Genomic DNA, 23792 nt, shown 5'->3' with positions numbered 1-23792 from the left:
GTGATTTAACGATCGCCCCTTGCGTTCAACAAGACACCCCGCGCTGGTTGTGGGAGATTTCAAGGGCAAACACGTGTTGCGAACGTTTCGACGGAAAGCTCCGGTTTTCGGTGCGTATACATATATACAGATATATAGAGATATATAGAGATATATCCAAGCTTTTCCTTTCCCTCCTTTCTCTTTCTTTCTCTCTCTCTCTCTTTCTCTCTATGCACATTTTTCCTAAGTTTATGACAAATATTCATGGTTAAAAGATATAACATTTGTTTACTCGCTGAGTATCAAAATGCGAATAAATTAAAACGTTGAAAATGATGAAATTTTTTTCAGCAGCAAAGAGACTATTTTGCATAGCAAAAAATGAATTATATACATATGTATATATATAATATATAATATATATTGCATTCTAGTAATTTCGGTGTTTCATATATTTGTGTATGACGACTTTATCCATTATATCTACAGTTTAATCAGCATTTACAGCATTTATGCAATAAAAAATGAAAACGTTTGTGTAAGACATACATAATAAATTTATTTAGATTCCTCGCTTTATTTTATTGTCGCAAAGTCGTCATGTTGAAAAAAGAAAGATAAAACTCGAAATAAAGGAAGAAGGATCTATAAAAAGATAAAGTTAATAATAAAACATTGCACTTGACAAAGTTTTTCTACTTAAAAAATTTTGTTATTATTATAAAAATCAAACTTAGAATATATAATATCGTGCTGTAGCAGATGAAGCTTCAACGCAGTCTAATGACAATAGCAGGATACGAATTAACAAGCTTAAATAAAACGTAGACCGTAAAGCGCCGGGGAAATCGAAAGGGAGAGGAAATCGAAGGCAAGAAACACAAGGGAGCGAAAAAGAGAGAGCGAGAGATAGAGAGAGAGAGATAGAGAGAAAGGGTGCGCCGGGAAAAGCGCGATGAAAGCGGAACGCGCGCAAGAGGGAAGTATTATCCAGCACGAGTAACGAACAGAGACCTTCACCGAGACCGAGATAGGTCGACATTGCCCCTGTGCGCGCTGTATGCTCGTCGCACCCCGCCCTACAAAAGCAGCGGAGAGGCAGGCAGGAGAACCAGCCGTCACAAGCAAAAGCAGCGGCAGCGGCAGCGAAAACAGCAACCCCTGCCGTCCTATCACGGTATAAAGAGGACACCGTCACTACCACTACCACCACTGTCCTCATCATCACCACTACTACCGCTACGCCACAATCCCTCCTGCCTACTGCGCGCACCCTCTGGCCTAGAGGGATAGCCTTGCTCCTGTATATGACGATTCGACGGGGGTGAGGTGCCGACCGTGGCAACGGGGGATGCACGAAGGTCAAGAAGGGCAAGGGAACGAGAGGACGGACGGGAGATACGGCGAGGGGGATGAACGCAGGCGCGAACGCAGACGCAATAAGCGAACGAAACGGCGCCGAGCATTCCGGCAACGCCAGACAACGCGGCACAATCGAGACGTGATAATCGCCGTGGGATCGGAGAGAAACTGAGAGAGAAAGAGAGGACCTTAGACTATACCCCGTCGTGTCTGACCGTTCGACTTAGTCAGTCCGCAGCATCCACCGGCGTGCACCGAGGATGGGAATCGTGAAGACGGCGTCGGAGAGCATCCTCGAGGAGACGGTTGTGCCGAGCGAGGAGGCGAATTATTCGCTCCAGGGTTACGCCGGTAAGTGATGTGATTTTTGTTTAGTTTTACGCGTGAAAAAAAAAATTAGCCGCATCTGATCCCAGCGATGGTAGGGTCAGGATGCCCAGGGTGATCGAAATCACCCACCCTTTGCTCGCTCGCTCGCTCATCTTGAGGGCGACGTAGGAATTCGGATTGCTCGCGATGCCGCCGCTTTAAAGGCGATGTGGCGAGCCACCCACTCAAGAGCAACTGCTAACAGGTGTTTGGAGATACAGATATACCCGCCGCGGTGTTTTCCCGTGCACCAGTAGCATCGAGGAAATTCGATCTTGGGTGCTATTGTAACATCAAGCTATATACTTGCGATAACCAGCTTGAATTCGCGGTTGACAGTTTACGTGACGTTAAGGAATGCTAACTATGTAGATCACTTGTGTGATCGCGGGTTGCTCAGAGGATCAGTTATACCAATCGATTGGCATTAATTTTCAGGAACAGTTTCGAATTTTGATCCAAGCTGTAACGTGATAAATCGTTAAGTACATTTGTTTTTATTTGATATCAAAGAGAGATGAAATATATATATTAGTCAAACGTTAAAATAATTGATTTATCAGAGAAGAGAATTAAAAAAATATATACATATATTTTTTAAACATTATAAACAAAACCAAAGAATTTTTGAAATTTGATGTTGAGTCGTATATAGCAGCTAATTACTGATTGCACCGAGTTTTATTAAATTGCAAAGCATATAAATTGAGCCGTACAACGTGTATATTTAATTAAATACATACTGATTGAATGAGTTTTCAGCAACTGCAACATATCTCAAAGTTAAAGCTATATGTTATGTTGTTAATATTGTGTGTCGTGATGCATGTATGCTGATTTCAGTATATATGCATACTAAAGCAACGCTTTAACATTATTTATATTTGTAAGAATCGATAAGTGCCGCGAAAGTATTATAAAGAATATGGCGACATCGCCCCCGTGTCCACTCTCTGTAACAGAGTCGGAAATTAGCAGGTGGAATGAGAGTGAGACATTGTCTGTCGATCATTTCGATAGGAAACGTCTCCGATCCAGATCTACTTTCAATACGGATATTACATTGTATTGATCAAAACCAGGTTACTGACCCAATTTCTGCTGATAGGCATAAGTTTCAAATCGATTATATAGGCCATGAATTAAAGCTTTTACGTAAAACATTTGCCAATCAGCCGCATACATTTCCTTACATTTTTGAGTTTACTCTCAACATCTGGCACACATTTGCGTCCATAATTTATTTCCACCTCATCATTTTTTTTATTTATTCTGACCTGAATTATTTATAAATTTGGTTTCGACAAGAGAAAAGCTTATAATTCCCCACGTGTTGCAAAATTGTAATAATTATGATTAAAGCAAGATATAACTTTATATTGAATTACATTATGTCCTTGCGCGCGCGCACATAAAAATAATCCTATCACTTTCAAGGTGAATCATATGGCGAATCACGTTGTTGCAGGTATAATTCACATATTGTTTATACAGAAATAGTACGGGAAATGTCATCATTGTAAGAATATATATATGTAGAAATGTGGAGCGCAATATATAATCTTTGCCCTTGGCCCTATAAGTACTACACGATTCGAGTGAAAGCTCGCTATCTTTCCTGGAAGATACTAAAACTTAAATAACATGCGCTTTCACGATTAGTTGTAAAATGAAATTGATAGCGAGATATCAAAAGATTGAACAGTTTTGTGTGATATACATAATCTGTTGTTATTATTATACGATATTGATATATTATCTACGTAATTAAGCTGCAACGCGTGGAAAGCACACGCGTATAATTTAATCCATAATGACATCAATTAATTAATTGATGTAACTCTCTGCAATTCGCACACCGCTTGTGCAATTACGGCGATTGTGTGTATTTTTATAACAAAGAATTATTATTCCGCTTTTATCGGGATAACAACACGTTATCGTTATGACGACCATTACGAGAATTTATGTGATTAAAAGCCGTAATGTGCTGGTTAGACATATTAAATCAAGTCTTCGTCGTCTTTATAGTTTTATAGTGCAGTCGGCTACGATCTGGAAAGACACATATATTAGTAATGAAGGATGAAACTAGGCGAGCTAATATTTATATATCAACTGGCCCTAAGGATAACAAACTGAAAATTAGATTGACTCGAAGTCAGAAAACGACTTCTGTCAGTCGCGAGGCATTATATGATTGTTTATTAAAGTTTAAAAAAAAAATTTTTTTTTCTCATCGTAATATTATTATATTAATACCATTACTCAAATTTTATAAAAATATAATAATTAGACAATGTCGTAAAAAATGGTCATACATTTTTTTTATCAGACTGTACTCATTCAGCTTCAAAGGATCGCAGCCTTGATTTCTATAATAATACTCATACATTGCGTCGTCTGACATATTTCCATAAAATAAACAATAACTGTGTTGCGTTTATTCTTGATATTTATAACAACTTTTAAGGCTCCTGGGTGCTCACCGCGGCTATATTGGATTGTGACGTCAGAGGCGAGAAAGCACACGCTAAAAATTCTTAGATGCCATTTTTTAATGAAAAGATATTTCGATTAAACAGCACTTCAGATGGCTTTAGCACACTCTTAAAAAACCCCGAAAACTATCCTTTTCCCTTTATAATCAATCAACATCTGTAAAATGATCGAGATATCAGACTTTGACATGCGGAATGACTGCGCATGTGCAAAGACCAGACGGACTGGGCTTCATAATATTACATTTTACAGCTGTTGATTGATTATAAAGGGGAAAAGATAGTTTTCAGGGTTTTCTAAGAGTGTGCTAAAGCCATCTGAAGTGTTGTTTCATCGAAATATTTTTTTATTTCGAAATGGCATCTAAGAAATTTTTGCGTGTGTTTTCTCGCCTCTGACGTCACGATTTCGACATGGTCGGCAAGGAGTCAGGAGCCTTAAAATGGCTAAAGTTATGTTTTTTACACATATATACGTACAGAAATACACACACATACACACATGTATATACATTACTTAATCATGGACTATAAACTTTGCTCTCCGGAGGTCTTTTGGGGAAGTCGCACGTGTATAAATTATAAACTCTTGTAAACAAAGATTTCTCTTAATCAAACTTTTCCTACGCATTTAATTTTCGATGAAAGGTATCTTATAATAATACTAAAATATCCAAGAGAGAGGAAGGATTATTAAATTTCTGTCGTTCCCCTATCTGGTGATAATGTAATTGCATGCGTGTGTAAGTCTACCAAGATCATGGAGATCCAAGAGATAAATCCCTTGTGGGCATCACTTTGAACGTTCAGCTTGAAAGCTTGCTTGTTGCATACTAGAATAATCTAAGTGCTTATAGGTACAAAATCAAACATTCGTATTAAAAGTAGAACGAATGTTATATATTCCGTATAATGAATAACGAGGATATATGATAATAATGTATTATATATCTTGCGAGAGAGTATCAAAAATATGAGATTTAATTTAAAAAGTATATAATAAGAGATTGTTTATATACATCACGTTATATTTAGTTTACATTGCACGTGCAAAGACAAAGTTACGTCTGGATGAGCATCGGCATTATTGGGTTAAAAAACGTTCGCATAGAAAAAATCGTCACAGTTAAGTTAACAAAGCAATTATGCACGAAGTTGATATTGAAGAATTTACATTGAGTATCCCTTATTTAAATATTCGTAATCTTAGAAATGCATTATAAAGTAAAATAAATGTAATGGAATAAGCGCGGAAAATTAATAACTTGTGAAATATATCGTGAACGATGAGATATTTATGTTTTTCAACTTACATTAATAAGTGAGAAATTACAAAGTCTCTAGATATATTAAGATTGATTTGACGAATGTATTATGCTTCGCTTCCGAATTCACCGTTCGCTTCCGATTATTCGTTCAGCAAAATTCAACTCCCCTTTTTCAAAACCATCAGTCTCTTCGTACTCGGAAGTCTGCTCAGAAGAGATTGATATCGTTTTTATCTCTCCGCACACGTCCTGCACTTCGCTTTTTTCTATTTCATCCGCGATAGATAATTCATCTTGCTTCTTTAGAAATTGCTCTACATCAGCCTTCAATCCTTCGCTCGGAAGGACATCGTTTTGTTGCCGTCCGATAGCATCTAAGAGCATACTCATTGTTTCCGTATAATCCGGCTTGAACATTTTTCCCTCGGGATTTTTCTTGAATAAATATTCGGCCTAGAACAAGAATACATCGGTCGAACAATACAATATTTATGTACGCCGTAAATTTCAATATCGAAAAATAACAAAATATTTTGGTGCATCAGAACTTTTGCAAATAAAAATAATGTATTTAGATCAGTGCAACTCGCAAATATAGAGATGCAATATAGTATTGTTTGGCTATAATTAAAAATAAAAATAATTGTAAGAAAAAATTATTATAAATATATATTCTAAAATTGTGATTATGTAGAAATTTCTTCGACTGTTGTAATTCTTGTATGAGAGTATGTGGCATCAATCTCATAATCTATTTAGAAACAGGTCATGGTATGTACCATCTAGAATCTAGAGTCTATTACGACCCACTTTCACTTTTAATGTTGTTTGTCCTATTTTACTCTTATTTTTGCAACATTTTTTTTGCGACGTAATATCGAACAACCCACGCTTATTGCATTACCTTTGAATGATTTCAATCCTCCGGATATCACGTAAAAGCATGCTGTTGTGTTATTTGTACCAACCAGCATGGCTGCAACAATGATTGGCACAACAATGCAGCTATTATCAATACAGCCATATATATAGTTATACTACTTAATGTGCGATCGAAAACAGCAGAAATGGCGAGTTTTAATCAACGTTTTACAGTATCTAAAAGTTATAGGAATTTACGCAAAAGAAATTATTATATATACAATATATATATATATATAGTTTTATTTATATATTATTTTATAATTCTGCATTGTGAAAGAGCTAAATGCTGTATTCAATTTCAATATTTTCCATTACCATCTGGTTGCCAAGTTTGATATAATTAGTAATTACTAATGATAGGAATTTAATGATGTTCTTGTATTGTTTTAGCCTACTCTATTGAATTATTATACACATAAATATCAACACCGGTGTTGCATGAGGTTCGATGTCGATAAATTAGTTACCATTATGGTAAGCATCGTCTCTATATTTTACACGTGTATGAATATCTATGCGGTACCAGTATAATAGAACCAATATAGTTTCAATGCCACAAAATGCCTACTTTGGCGAATGGAAATATGACAATATCATTAATAGTATTACATATTATATCTGATAATCTAAACATCATCTGAAAAATTTCAAGCAACACAAATAATGCGAAAAAAATGATTAATAGAAAAAAGTGGCTATGTGTGATGTTAATTAAGAATAATCAAACGTGTCAAATAAACTAAGTTTGTTTTGACATACATGCACATTTTTCTCACAATCAGATAACATCTACGTGCTATTTTATATGTTTTATCCAATTTTCTTTGATATTTCGAGAATGAGGAATAACTTTTTAATGAACGTATCGATTATTACTCTGTTATAATTACGAGTTCGAACTCTTAAATTTCAGAGCGGCTTTGTTACGTAAGCGAAAAGCTAAAATCTCACACAATGTAAAAATGCCCTTAGCATTTCTTTTTTTAAGATCCCTTATTTTACATAGAAGTATCTGAAATATAAATAACCAAAGTTAATACAAAAAGTATTATAAAATGATTCGCGCTACACATAATATACACTTCCCGTTAAAATTATATTATCGAGATGGACGAGATGTGATGCAATCACCGTAAATTGTCTATTACGTCGCTCATCGTGTTTATGTCGTACTTATGACAATTATATGATTGTTACGTTGCACTCGTAATTTTAGCATAATTTTAGTCGTGACGTCACGCGTATCGCGCATTCAACCTCGTTATTAATTTTCCTTTGTGACTTGGTTTACGCGACCGGCACGCTCTTATGCAAGAGCATCTAAAGATACTGGTTTATTGTTGCGTTATCGCGTTCTATTACCTCACAATCTGGTACTCGCTTGTATCTCGATATATTTCCCGAACAACGTTAGAATCTTGATTTGTTTGCACGCAGCTCGCATAGAAATCATCAACATTATCTATGTCCAAGAGACACTATACATATAGAGTGCTTTTATCACAGTGCGCGCACACTTGGTAATATGTAATAGAAAGTATATAATTCACAGAAAATATTATTTATTCGAAATATGATTGCGTATATCTAAATTCAATGCAACATTCGAAAAGTAATCAATAAGTACATGTGCTCACGTTTCTTTACATGGAATTTAATTACAATTGAAATAGTATACAGAAACAGTTATTCATAGATCGACCTCGATTGAACGATATGAGTAAATCTTTGTAAGTCGAGTTTGCGATAAGTCTCTAAAGTCTAAGGAATATGAAAAAAAAAAAACAATCAGACCGTCAAAAAAACTTTGTATGATGAATTGGATATAAATTGGATATATTACTAAGTACACAATGTGTCTTTTGACGAAAATATAATGATATCGTAATATATTTTGATACAAGACAGAAGATAATTTTTTCGACTGATGTATATGACTGGTATCTGAATGATCGATGGGACTGACGCGACGATGACATTTTTATCAGACAGCCAACATTTTCATCCAGACCAGGGTTCATCGACCTGAATTTTCAATGAAAAATGTGGAATTCTTGAATAGTTTAGTACGTAGATGAGTTTCATCGTATCACGAATTTATAGTCGATGATTATGTAAAAAAGTAGAAAAACCATTTGAATATTGAAAGCTCATTGTCGAGTCATCGAATAGAGAAAAAAATTCAATTTATTATTGTAAAAGAGAAGATGGCGATCGAACATAGTTGTCAATGTCTTTCAAAAGGAAGCAATTTCTAAAAGCATTTTAAAGTATCTGCATATTGTTTTTTCGACTCTCTCTATAATGTATCTCGAGATTGAATTTATCTGAATTCGTTGCCTTTTAAATAATGAGTGCTGAAGGTCAAATACACACACTTACACATTGCTCTATAGTAGTAGTAAGACGAAATACCAATTTCATCAAACCCGTTGGGAGACGTCGAAGGTAACGCGAATTTATTTTATCGATGTTGTATCTCTCGTTTCTATCCCTCTTTTACTTTTTTCTTCTTATGTCCTTTTCTTAGCTTTTCTATCCTCTCTATAACGTTCCATCTACTCTTTTATGACACTATATATATGTTATGTATATGTGAAAACTATTATCGAATAAAAACTATTATCGATTTTTAAAAAATTTGTTTGAAAAATATAGCACTGTATCGTATTAAATATAAATGTGTTTGTAAAAGATTATTATAAAGATCTTTGTTATAGCTATTAAATTAAAACTACGAGAACTTTTACATAGGCGATTTTAAAGTCACGATAAATCAGAAAATAGAAACACAAATGATGGAATCCTTTATTATCTTCCGCAAAGAGACTGCAAAGCGGATTGTGCATTATTTCGAGATTGCGTCGGCAAACTACTTTATAATGCAACATCAAAAGTTAAAATTATCATAATGTAAAATTTTCTATAACATATATATATATATAAAAATTCTTTAATAATAACAAACATATATATAAAATATTTTCCTCCTAAAAAGTATATACTTAGATCTATGACTAACAATAAGTTAATATAAAATTTACAGTAATAGCACAGATTATAAATAATATAGGATTGTACTGGCGATCTTCAAGAGATCGGTCGTGAATAACAGAACAAATTAAAACGATTACTGAAGCTGATAGTGAAAAAAATTGCCTCTGCCCTTTGCGTTTCTCCGTAATAGCGGACCGATCAAAATCGGCGAAGCTCGAAATTATAGATAGACAGTACCGATATAATCGACAGAGAGCCAAGAGAACGGTCATGCTCTTATTCCTCTCGTGGCTCGATGCTACGGAGTGGAACAGCGTCTAATCGTGAGCAGCAGTAACCTATCGATTTCCACGGGAATGAGATTCGAAGTGTGAAAGTTGTTCTCGCATTCGCACATGTTCCTTTCGCGGCGAAATAGTCGAACTGTGGTGGTGAAAATCTAATGAAATTACCCAATTTGGCGATACCTGGACAGTTACGTGCTAGACAGAGATCCCGACGGAATTCTATTTATTTATCATTCGGATCTATCGCTTTCGCTCTCGTTAATTGCAGTTATTCCATGTATGCACGCGAGTCATTATTTTTCGACATCACTTGCAGACAAGTGGCACACATGCACGAGATTTTTACGTGCAAACTCTACAAATATTATTTCGATCAAATTGAGTTACTATTATTCTAGTCAAACAATAAAATATAAATTGTTTGAAATTGTTGTTTAAAATTTCATTTACACTTATCAATTATTTAATTAAAATTTGTCAAATTTTGAGTAATAAATGCTGAAACGTTTGAAATCTCAAAATACGTTTATACTTGTTTAAATAAATTATTATATTATAATTTGTGGTTATATGATCTCAAACAAATTAATTTAATACTTATCAAATATACTCTGAAATATTTCTCGGATATTCACCTGATTTAATAAAAATTAAATTAAGATATAATACTTTCGTTTTCTGATATCTGTTTCATCAATAACATTTTTCTTACATATAATTAATTAAATATGAATATAAATGTATATTACTAATAAATAATATATCTCAATAAACATTTTAGATGCAAATTATTTTTTTTTTAATTATTATTCTGATAGATATTGATCATGCAATGCGACCATGAAACTCGATATGCAAGCGTGCATTATGAAATGGCCAGCATCGCCTCAGTTTACAAAGCGATCGATATGTTTGTGTTCAGAAAAAACCTTATCGCTTCTTTTAATTTGTCCTGCATATTCGGGCATTAATTTTATCCCATCTGGCGGGGTATAATTATCAAACATCGCGCCGTATAGGACCGAGCTTGCCAAACGAACTGTGAATTTAATCGAATTAAAAGCCGGTCGCTTGACGTAATTACCTCGAGGCTGCTTTAGTACAATGAGTTAAACCCGTTTAGTCTGACGGAATTATCGGAACGCAGAGACCATAATCCATTTGTTGCAGTACATTTTGTGCGAGTTTCTCCTGCTTTTGTCTTACACAAGTTACGTTTCATTATGAGCTACTATTGATAAAATTGTAACTGGTAACACCTGTGTATGGTTGTGTATGTGTGTGAGATGGAAATGAATATTTTATCTCATCATTTTTTTCCGGATTGTGTGCGTAATAATAGAGAATAATAAGTGAAAATAATACAAATGCGATCTATAAAAGGTAACAAACGATGATATACTAACGAGAAAATCTATTGGATCCTCCGGTCGTAGTTTCGCAACTTCTATCAAAGCCTCTGTCAATGTTGGAAATACGTACTTTGTGAGATATTGTCGCAATGGTTCCGCCAAAATACAAAGTCTTTCCTCCTCCTCTTGCTTTAACTTTTCCAACAAGTTTGTCTGTAAAAGACAATATTTTCACCATTGAACGATTTATGATATCGTGCTATTGCTAATAATCTGAATTCGAATCTAATATCAATTTTAATTTGGCATCAATTTTAACTTAAATAAGTGTCATATTCGTTCTGCATAAACCTATATCAAGGATAAAAGAGATATCTGACAGAATAAATTATGATCTCGTTGAAATAATTCACAAGATAGATATTTTATGATAATCGACACGAACTGAAACTTTCGGTGGCATGTTATATTTATGATATACATATATACAGGATGTACCTAAAAAAAACAGATATGGAGCATACCATCAGATTCTCTGGCCAATTTGGAGATAATTTTTCTTCAGTCGAGGGAGATCATCATTTTTTGCATATTGCCAATTTTTGTCATCATGTATCTTTGTATCTTTGTAACTAAGCCTTTGTAACTTAAATTATAAAATGCTATTAAAGTAAACTCTATCTGAAATTAACTGAAGAATGTAGTTTTGTTAATATTTTAACTCCATAAAGTTTAGTTTGCGAGAAGCCGTTCTTTTTTATAACTTGAAAATTATTAGTGTTTCGACATTTTCACAGAGAAAAATCATCTCCAAATTACACCTTGTATGTATATACATTATATATATATATATATATATATATATATATATTAGGGTGGTCGTTATATGGGTTTTTTCAGAATTTTAATGTTGGATAGTCGTAAATCGGCTTTAAATGTGAAAAAAAAAATCTCTAATTTTTTCAGATTTTTATTTTGAGTCCTGAGTCTCCCTGTTGGCACGTAATTTTCTTTTTCATTTAAAAAATATTTATTTAAGTTAGTTCTAGTCTAAAATAGCGACATTTTATGAAATACGTTTCATTGCCGTGAAAATAGTAAAACATCGTATATGAGGTATTTCACTCGAGTTGTGTGTGTTATACTACACACAAATCGAGTGAAAAAATTTAAATTATTATTTTACGGAGTAATCAATATATCGATTAATTTATTATTTTCCATTGATTTTTTTTTGTTGAAGATATAATTTTTTTTTTGTATTCTTTTTTAATATAACTTATTTTCTTGTATTGGTAGTCCTGATGATACATTGGGCTTTTGTTTTAGGTATTTCACATGAGAGGTTAATATCTTAACACCACAGTTCTGCAGCTGCTTCTGTCATCAATTTTTTTTTCTGTTATTAATTTTTTTCTAAAAAAAAAAAAAAATTATCGAAAATTTGCGCTTAATCATTGAGTACTGGAATGGAATTCCCTACACATCTTTTTCCTATATAATCGAAAATAACGACGATTTAAAGTTCAAGGAAGATTCAAAAAAATATAAGATACGTCGTTATATTGCTTGTAAAATGGATAAAAAATAATTAACTGAATTAAAAACACCCACGACTCGTGTGGAATAGCCCATATACGATTTTTGATTATCTTTTATGAAAAATTGAATAATTTTGTTCACTACTTTTGCAGCTGACTCCATCTAGAACTGAAGTAAATTAGTATTTTTTTCAAATTATTAAAAAATATCATATAAATAATATTTAAATAACATATAAATGAATAAATAAATGAATTGATATAAGAATATAACATAACACACAACTCGAGTGAAATACCCCGTATACAATTTCATGCTATACCTCACGGCAGCGAAACTTATTTAAATCAGGTTTGTTGATTCTATTTTTAATCTAAAAATTACTTAAATTGGTATTTTTTTAAATGGAAAAAATCCACGTGCAAACAGGGAGACTCAGAGCTGAAAATAAAAATCTGAAAAAATTAGAGAATTATTTTTTCTACATTTGGAGCTGATTTATGACCATCCAACATGATCTTCCATTTAACGACCACCCTAATATATATGTGTGTAAAATGTGCGCGCTCTTTTCAGAAATTTATGCTTGATTCTTAATGCGCTCCGCTTAACTTCGCTTAAGCGCTGGTCTAGCTGAGTGCTTGTCGAGTTGTCTATGATTTAGCACGTACAAAAGCATGTCGTCGTAGTATGAGCGGCCAACCGTGCATGATGTGCATTTGCATTTGTTGGTGGTTTAAGCTGTTAATGCATAGACTATAGTTACAAGTTTTGTATGCAAAAAAGTTCCGTGAACTTCAAACGCGATTAATCCCGGTCAGTCGTTTAACTTTGCCAGACGTGTGCAAAAAAAACAGATTAATATTGCAAACGAGCACGTCAGCTAATCTAGCTCGTTTAATCCTCAGATCCGTTTACGAGTTACTAATTCGTTTTCAAAAATAATTTTTGTATCTGAAAACTTTACAGAGATTTACATGGTATGCATATTGCAAATGTAATAACGGAAATATATTGACGATAGTAATATCGATATACAAATTTAAATTTCGCTGGAATCAAAATATGGCGTTCAAATCAAAGCGATGGTTTGGTTTGCCACTAAAAAAAAAAAAAATATATATATATATTCCAGAATCATATCCAATTAAGCAAAAATTTGATATCTGCTCTTGTGATTGCATCAAACGAATTAAAGCAGGAGATAGACATGTATCGTATATTACAACCCAAATCTATTTGAAATCAAAGAAACGAGAAAGCAGCTAATAACGTGAATTATTCCCTCACAATTAAATCGAAAAGTTATTGCAAAAATAGACTTATTTTATATTTTCAATGATCTGAATATATTAAATTAATTTATTATTTATTTCAATCAATCAAAAGAATAGTTTAGTAATTTGAATAATTATTATGATTCCCTCAACATGTAAATTAACAATTTACATCAGCAAATCCATATAAAAGCGATGATGAAACATTAATGCAAACAACAATTTTGACAGTTACCTAAACTATTAGTTTAATTGATTTCTAAATACTGATAGAGAATTTACGAACCCATTCCTTCATTTTCTCTTCACGTTGCCTCTTGCGTTCCAAAATTTCTCGTTCCCTTCGTAATTTTTCTGCAGCTTCAGCGGCTCGTGTTTCCGCTTCAGCGCGTTTTCGTGCCGCTTCCATTTCTTCGGCTGTTAGTCCTGGTCGGGAAAATAAAATATATTTTTACATTTACACGATTTCGAAAAATAATTTTATTAAATATTTTTTGCCAACATTATACAATATAATAAATTCTAAAAAAGCTTTTTAATTAACAATGTGTCTCTTCTTATTAACCTCATTATTATATATATATAAAATTTGTGTAAATTGCTTTAATATTATTTTATTATACGGCATAGCTGAAGTTGTACATAAGAATCAATTTCTTTGTCGGTTAACGCTAATTAAACGTAACTGAATATCCTTTCTTTTTGCAGATTACAGATATAATTATGATATGAACAAAGAAAAAACAAACCAAGATTGCAGTTCACTAACAGCAAAGGGATTAACCTTTAGTTAACGAGAAATACTATATTAAAAATTGAGGCCACTGTGTTTCAGAGGAATTACACACTACTTGAGAGAATAAAGAAAATTTATATCTTTATCAGAAAAATAATCTTTATCAAAAATTTTTATTAGAGGCAGTAAAAGAAATCTGTGTTATGATATTTATTCTTCTTTTTGTCGATTTATAAGTGACTATGTTACAGGAATAAAATGAGCATACGATACCATGATATGCGTAGGTAATAATATTGGAAACCGATCAAAGACATTGACATGTATATCGTGAAAAAGTCGTGGAAAAAGTCGGGATGATATATAAAATTGCAGGAGAGTATGAATTATCGCGTACACACCGTAATTCCTTGGTTCTCCGAGTTTTTCCAAGCATTGATAAATCGTGGGAAACATATCCGGACAAGTGTCAGCTTCCACAGATATGACTAGTGGGTGGATTTCCATTTCGTCGAATAATTGTAACGGCGTATTGTCATCTGTATTTCTCTCCCTAGAATAGCATACATGATTCAATGCATTGCATAGTTTTCGCATAAATTTAAGTCTTTGTGTTTTAGGAAATTAGCTTATTTATGTTTGCACAATTTTGCTTGTTATAAAAGTGTAAGGAGGATCTAAAAGTGTCTCTTGTATCGATGATTACTTATTTCATCTAAATGCAGTTAACGAAGATAGGAGTCTAATCTCGTTTATTAATATGTATGATTCAACATAGTAAGCTTCCTCTTAGCCGAAAATCCTTCTGAATCCTTAATCGACTTAAAATCACTCGAATAAGTTTTGTTTAAGAGCTCTGACGTAAAATATATTTATTAATTTATTAATTAGCTGTCATCCAATTGTTTCAACTATCGCGATATATTTTATTTTAAAAATGTTGCACTTTATTGGGAATGTGATCGATCTTCAGCGCACGTTTTCGAATCCCATTTGCGTGCGCTGGCTTCAATATCGGTTCGTTTGTTAAAATTATTACGGTATGAATAAGCCACAATGCTTTTCGTGAGTCACGTGAAAAAGGATGAGGATTCTTTTTGTTGCGAATTTTTTTGTTTCGTTAATACCTATATTCTCTCAAACGTCGCAGCGTATGTTCCTCCGTATAATGCGTGTTCTGTATTTCTTTCTCGGATAAGTTCATGACACGTTCCTTTAAAAATTCGTCGCTTGCTTCCAAAGCTACGACTAATTCCGGCAAGATTGCTACGTTAGCGTTTCTCATCTCGATAGTATCGTCCTCGAATTGCTCTTCCTCTTCCTCTAAATTCTCTTCGCTGATCAGAAATAGCTTTCTAGCTTGTTCGATGGTTTTCGGATGTCCATCCATCACGTATCCTTGATTTAAACAATCTTTCGACTTCAATCGATTCAGGAACAACCTTTGATATTAATTGATATATTATCTCTAATATTATATCAATGTTTTTTGATATCACGTTTATTAAATAAAAAAAAATAATTAATTTAAAAAAGTGCGAAAAAATCAATATTTCAAATTTTTAATATAGAATTTTCATAATAATTTAAAATTTGTAATTTTGAATTTAGCATTTTTAAAGAAAGCGATTCAATTATTGCTTTCGGTATGAAATTATTATTTTTTTTATAAAGTGTTACGTTCGACTAAAAGAATTTACGTTTTAACTAATAAAGCAGCTTGCAGCATATAATGCAATTTATTTAATAGCGTTGCGTATTTGCGTCGGAGCTTTTTGATGTATAAGAATACGCATAATTTATCTAGCAAAAAAGTAGCTTAGGGATGCATATGTATTATGAAAATTCTTTATAAAGATTATACATCTTTATGAGACTTATAAAAAATGTCTCGCTGTGTTCTGCTAATTGAATGAAAAAATGTCGAGAACATATATGAAGATGCGCACGATCATCTAATACAGGTTTATTCTATGCAGGTTTATTTCGATCCGAATTGAATACGAATCCGTGTAACAGAGCGCGTAAATGTGTTCGATTTTGATGCAATTAGCGTGCCGGGTAAAGCAAGCCCTATTTGAGCTTTTAGCATTAACTGCGCTATTACACCGTTAGCAGAAGAGCTCCTGGCCAATCAGAGCACGTTTCGGTGTCGATGTGATTACAACACCGACCGCAATGTAGGAAATGAAGCAGCTAACGATGTCAACAGTGCTTCCCAAACACGCTGACATTCTGCCTGAACATACATTGTTACGGAAAGATATAATAAAATTTTCGCTTGTAAAACTTGACGTATAAGTGTTTAATAACTTATTCAAAACGACATCGTCGAGACGGCCATTATTCGTTGCCATGTTGGTCCGGATCTCGTCAAGCTGTTCTTGCAACTTTTCTGCGCTTATAATGACCTTTTTTTCATCTTGTTCTTCTATCTTCTCTTCTTCTTGATCCTCTTTATTATCTTCGTCACCGTATTCTATCATGTCTCTCAGGTCATCATTTTGTCGTCCTCCGCTTAATTTCGCAGCATCGATATCGTTCATCTTATAATCGCCCGATTATTTGTTATATATGCTTATATACAAATTAAAGTATAACAAGATTTTTTTATGAATAGATGTATATGCTTACCAATTTCTGGATTGTATCAGAAATCAATGTTTTCACATGAATATAATGTATCTTATAATGATCCGCGAGATATCGAGCGACCCGAGTCTTTCCAGATGCCGGCGGACCAAAAACGATTATTTTCACTGGACGTAGGTTTCGCGCCGCTTTATATTCCTTTATAACTATGTCTATGACATTTTGAAATGGCATGTCAAGGTGCCAACGTATCCGGTCGATGATGTACACGGGATCGATGTTTAAGTCCATGGTCATTTGATCGTACACCTGCTGTGACACCTCTGGTAGCTGAAGAGCTTCTTCCTTTGATACGTTTTTTATCTTACCGGTAGTTAGGCCCTGACTGATTTTCTGTTTAAAGATATTAATCAAGGGATTAAAAATATTTTACGTATGATATATCTATTTTTAATTCTTCTAATCTATTTTGCAATATATTTTTTGAAAATATATTTTATTTTTGCAATATATTTTTTATTTATAAATATGTGTCAAAGTGTGGACATGAAAGAATAGCGCAGTAAAAAGAAAGAGAGATATTATTAATAATATATTTATATTATAATTTTGTTTAAAATGATTTTAAAGCAGATTTGCAACATGCAATGCAAATCTTCGCAGTATACAAACTAGATTTGTACGTTATGAGTTATGAGGAAGAATTAACATCCGTGATCTTTCGATGTTAAGACGAATTCAAAGTACTTGATTTTTCGCATTACTTGCATAAACCAGTTTATGCAAGTAGGACGAAGACTGTTTCAAAAACTGGTTTTCGTCAATAAAACGGAATATAAAACAGATTACTGAAGTCAACGTTTATTACGAATAATTAAGGTCAAGATATATTTTATGCAAAAAAATAATTAAATAATAAAACTCGTAATAATAATAACTTCACAATTATTTTTTATTACATGTTTTGTTTCAAATTTTCGACTGATCTCGTTTTATTATATTATTTTAAATTAATTATTATTTTATTATATTAAATTATTTTGTATTATATTATTTTATTTTATTAAATTATTTATTATTTTATTATCTCTCCAAGTTTTTTATTTTGGCGGAAAAATATAATTGAAAAGTATTAAATCATGAAATCAAATTCAGAGCGCAGTGTGTTTAGTCAATAAATAAATCTACTAAAATTTGTATGTGAAAATGAATGTCAATAAACTCTATATATGCGTAAACGGTTTACAGTAGTACCTTAGCGATCGTATTTTGAGAGATTAGTTCCTGCTCCATTGCCACGATATATCGCATTGGAGGCCAATTTTGTAATATCGAAACCACAATTCTGAAAATCAAATTACCTGTAACGATAAGCGAATCTCTGGTCAACCGAACAATTAGAATTTCAGCACGCTCCAAGAGACTTGCATTAATATGAGCGCGGATATCTTGATATAATATTAAACTTTATTCGCGAGTCATGGAATATTAAAACACGACGCATACCGTGAAAACTTACTTTACTATTACTTTCGTATTGTTATTTCCATATAGTTTCAATCCTAACAATATCAAGAGATACGATTTACAACTGTGAATACTAAATATACACAAATGCCAAATATATATCGCAACTTCTCGAACAAGATCAAAGTCCATATATCCTCTTTTTTTTATTTATTACTTACGCGGCCAAATCACGAACATGTAAGAGAGGAATTTTGTTCTGTCCTTTGCCAAATATTGGTAAAAAGGACGCGTTTTGCCAAGCCATTTTGAAAAGATAATGAAGCGGACCTTCTTCTTCCCCGTACGTGATACCGCAGCAAACGACCAAGGTTTTTAATCGGCTTTTTAAATTAGTAATCTTCTTTACAGCCACGATCTCCCGTTCGCACCGAATGTGTTCCTTGTAATTCGGATGAGGCTTTCGCTTTCGATAATCGGCTTCCGTTAATGGTAAATTTGGATCTGCCGGATCTAACGGTTTCGTGAGAGTCCATGTCATTATGGTAGAGATCAAAATGATGTGTCGTATTGGCTCATCTTGTTTGAAAGCTTTTGGCGATTTTTTCTCCGTATTTTCCAGCGCGCGGATGATCTCTAGAAATCGGAAGAGACTATTCTTCGTTGATATTGATAAGAGCTCTACGTGACCGTAAGTTTTAAAGTTTTCGAATTTTTTACTTTTTAATAACGGTCACACAACTGCATCGCGCGCAACTTTTTTTTAATTAAACAATACGATAACCGCGTAGCTAGAATATATAGATATTTTATGATTTATTTTTTAAGGGAGTAGGAAATGAAAATTTAAAGGCATTTGTAATTCTTACTAATGGCGCGACTAAATTTGAATATACATTGCTTTCGCTAATGCTCTTCTAATGAGATTACACGAGATTATCTTTCTATTACGATATATGTATTTTTAATTAAAATATGTTTAAATATGTTTTACGAAATATATGCATATATATAATCTCTAATATAATCAATATACTCCAACTTTTTTCCCTTCTCTTTGTTAATATATGTACATGTAGAGGAAGATAATAAAATTACATCGTCTTTGCCTGATTAATTAAAAAGTTTAACTTTCAAACTCTGTGTCTTGTGACATAATTTATAAGAAACAGAACTCCAAATTAAAGATTGCGAACTTGATTCCATCCGTGTGTGCGAGGAAATAACATTGATATAAAATTTACAAACTTTTTTATTATACATGGTGGGCAACTAGTTAGTTTTAGTTGGATTTAGTTATTTCAAAACTTAATAAGACAAACAATAATACAAAACTATTAAATTTAAATTTTGTCCTATTAAGCGTTTTTGAAATATTGGCTGTATAAAACATTGTGGCCTACCTTGTATAAAAGACGAATTATTGGAAGTATTATTTCTATTCCTACGATTTTAGGATTAACGGAATAAATTGTATTTGTATTAATGAACCTTTCAAGACCCAACATATCTCCTTGATTTGGCCTGGCTCTTGTGTAATGTCGTAGATAATGGTACCACAGGTCATTAACTCGGATAAAAAAAGGTCTTTGTCAAGCGAGCTAATTACCGTCACGTTCTCTGGGCACGTGTACTGTCGAATATTGACGAAAATCAAATGATAATACGCGCAAACAAACTGATTCTTTTTTCGTAGACTCCTTTATTTTTTGCATTTCTGTCTCATTTTATTACTGATATTCGTTAATCTCGAAAAAAAAGAAAGTTAATAAAATTCAGATTTTATGGTAAAATACAGAAAAAAAGAGACAATGTGTTCAATAAAGACAAATTCGTTAATCTTGAAATATATAGAGAAACTAAATTTGAAGATGTTTAAATTGTAAAGGAACTTGAAGATGTTACTTTGTTGTCCAAAATTGTACCGATCACTTCATATTTTCTCGAAATTTTAGCGTCCTTGTCCGGCTGGTTTTCTCTTCTCTTCTCTTCTTCTTTAATATATTCATCTTCGAATTCTTCATCTTCTTCATTCGGCAAAGCATTTGTAGTTAGTGGATCGATATGTATAGTATCCAATAATACCTGAAAGTTTTATACACTTCCTAAAATAGTCAAGTTTTTTAATACAAAAAAATTAATGTTATTTACGAAAAGAAAACGCTTATAATTAAGGTCTAAAAACTATATTTTTGAAAACCATTCGCATATTTACAATAATATTTAAATATATATGTATACATATGCAATATAAATACAACATATTTGTATTGTTTCTGTTAGATAAAACTAAATTAGAATATCTCGTTATAAAACAAAACGCTGAACAAAAGAAAAAATTTCATGTCAATCAAATCCTATGACCAAGCTTTGAAGAGTCTGTAATGGAATAAAGGAAATGTTATTGTTATATATTTAATGTAAAAAATCCAAATAAAAGAACACCTGGCAATCATATGGCAGCTAATTTAAAATCAGTTTTATACATCACGTTTTTGAAAACCTGTGTTATTTGTAACATCATAACATACATCAACGTGCATATATATTTTATTTATATTTCTCTGTCTTCTGACGATGCAATCGAAGTAATTTTAATTTTATCTTAATTATATATATATATATTGAACCACAAATATAAATATTTGCTTCACAAGATAAATTATACTATTATGATTTAGAAATAACAAGCTTCCAGCCAAATATTATAAAAAATTTCTTCCGATAAATCGTAAGAATAATAATGATCAGTTTTCATATAATTTTTATGCGTTATGAAAAGTGATATAAAGTAGCTTCATGCAACGATAACCATTATCTTAATCGGCATAATTAAAAGAAAAACGCGGAAAAATTCTCTAATTATTTTTTTCCTCTCGAATGTTGCATGCCAACTTGAATAAAATCATATATACTTATGTAATGTATTTTAATCAAAGGTATTATATTCACATTCTTTTGATTGAGTTATAACTTTTAGCATCAAAGATTTATTTTTTATGAAGATTTTTAGCATCAAAGATATATTTATATGTGTCTTTGAAGGTAATTTTATCAAATAGTTTCAAGTAAAGTACTCTCTTGCGCATATTTTAGTGAGTACGCTTGATTCGAAGCAAAATGATAAAATGCATTATTCAACAAATTGTGTCATCAAACCTCTTTCTAAATTACAAAATCGTTTCGATGCTTTATTCGTTATATATTTTTGTACTTTTTCGAATAATACATTTAGTATCAATTCTATTAATTAAATATGTTTTTAGGATAATATATACGATTGTTATAATAATGTTCTATAAATAATTTTAAACAAAAAAATGTATATTAGACTTCTTAATATTTTTAAATAATTTCTTATTATTTTTATTATTGAAAACAGTACATACGTCAATTAATATCTTTCCATGATAGCTGTCAACATGATTGATAAAAACACGCCAGGGTTTAAAATGCGGTTTCATATTTTCAGTTGTCAAATCACGATCCTTTTGTCGTTTCTGAGCAGCTTTGAAGCCAAATAGATCGTCGAAAGTATCCACGGCAATTGGTTTAGTTATTGATATATTTTCTTTATTATCCATGCTTGTTTTAGATATAACAAGCATGTAATTCTATTAGACTATATAAATATTTTATGATTTGATGTCTTATGACTTTTATGTTATATAAGATATAAGATATATTTTATAATCGATATTTGTTGGTTGCAACTTCAATCCGATAGAAAATACATTGCATTCATATATACATATAATAATATATAAAGTGCTCTGAATTTCACAGAGTACTATTATATGAATTGTACATTACAAGATAACATGGAGACTTTAATTTGCATTTATTAATGACTACTGAGAAAACGCAAGAGAAAATGTAAGATATCTTATATATCGATGAGAACGGATTTAATTGATGCTAATAAATACTCAATTAGTAATTTCAAAAGATACACACATATATAAATAAAACTTAATTATTTTTTAATGAATAGCATAACAGCTACATTGCAAGCTTATATAGCGAAGATATACTACATACACAAAAAAATATAAGGATTGTCAATCCCCTTAGTACAAGTCTGAGACAATTGTACGTTTACAATTCTGGGACAATTTCTCTTGAGAAAAGCTATTTACGAGACGAAAACTGAAATTACAAACAACAGATATAAAAAGTATCTACTGTATTTACGTATGAAAATTTAAGTTAGCATATAACTGGAGCCTATTTTAGGTAATCTATCATTTACGCAATATTTTGCGAATTTAATTTTAATATTAATTTTATTATACATACGGAATTTAATTTTAATTTTATTATATATATATATATATATATATATATATATATATATAATATATGTGTCTTAATATTTGTTCTTTATATTTGTATATTCTTTTTTAAATATTTTTTTATATTGTACAGCAAAAATATGACTAAAATACTGTCTCGAATATACCATGAATTAATCGTTTGCGTAAATAATAATAATGAACGAACAGCTTTGACAAATAGATTAAATAAATTCTCGTTGTACGTGGAGCATAAAGTAGAAACAGTAATAAAAAAAAAATATATATTAAGCAGTGCAAAACTTCAGAAATAATACATTCCAATAGCGAATTTTTTACAAAGAAATACGATAAAAGAGAAAGCTAAAGAAGGTTGGATGTAAAGAGACTCTGGAACAAATTGCAGACCAAAGATAAAGGTCAAGGTTATTGACATTCGTCAAAATATCTTTGAAGGAATGTTTTCCATGATTGTATAAATTTATTTATATTATACGTATATTCTTATCTACATATCGAACGGAATTTTACATATGTTGCTATTAATAAATTTATAATTCTTAATCACTGAATTTTCACGTGAAAAACAGAAATCCTTAGAATCACCTAACGCCGTTCATTTTATCTCGGGATCACAGTGAAGTCACGTAGGCAAAGGATGTAAATTCCATGTTAGCCTTGTAAAGCCTATATCCTATATACCTATAATCCTATAATACCATGCAAATCATTATTCGAGCTTTCCATATCACTCTTGCAATGTAGGAAAAGGGTCAGGGGTATCATACAGAAGATGAAAAAACACGATAAATGTAAAAAAATATTGACATATTTTGACGAG

General features: G+C 32.0%; 2 protein-coding genes across 4 annotated transcripts in view; one reads left to right on the top strand and one right to left on the bottom strand.

Annotated features, from left to right (window-relative positions):
* Positions 1-23792, top strand: part of LOC145934947 (synaptotagmin-10) — a 32470-nt gene continuing 8678 nt past the window's right edge. Inside the window, exons 1-2 of one of the 3 annotated variants that reach the window (XM_083035868.1) lie at positions 1-110; positions 811-1695. In XM_083035868.1, the coding sequence (XP_082891994.1) occupies positions 1605-1695 (91 nt within the window). In that variant the 5' untranslated portion in view covers positions 1-110; positions 811-1604. Of the gene's footprint in view, positions 111-733; positions 1696-23792 lie in introns of those variants that run through there. The other 2 variants (XM_083035866.1, XM_083035867.1) reach the window with 2 other exon arrangements.
* Positions 4589-22240, bottom strand: LOC145935135 (adenylate kinase 7). The gene is made up of 13 exons (XM_083036243.1): positions 22046-22240; positions 20562-20741; positions 20105-20340; positions 18878-19375; positions 18444-18534; positions 17937-17999; positions 17231-17582; positions 16911-17100; positions 15725-16039; positions 14999-15150; positions 14148-14287; positions 11097-11255; positions 4589-5935 (listed from the first exon to the last, which is right to left on the bottom strand). Exons 1-13 carry the CDS (start codon positions 22238-22240, stop codon positions 5606-5608), a joined length of 2901 nt encoding a protein of 966 aa, XP_082892369.1. The 3' UTR covers positions 4589-5605.

Source organism: Prenolepis imparis, unplaced genomic scaffold, assembly GCF_030444845.1.
Source record: "Prenolepis imparis isolate NDT839.2.m4 unplaced genomic scaffold, iyPreImpa1.0 SCAF_4, whole genome shotgun sequence".
Lineage (NCBI taxonomy): Eukaryota > Metazoa > Arthropoda > Insecta > Hymenoptera > Formicidae > Prenolepis > Prenolepis imparis.
This window is presented reverse-complemented; position numbering and strand designations above follow the sequence as displayed.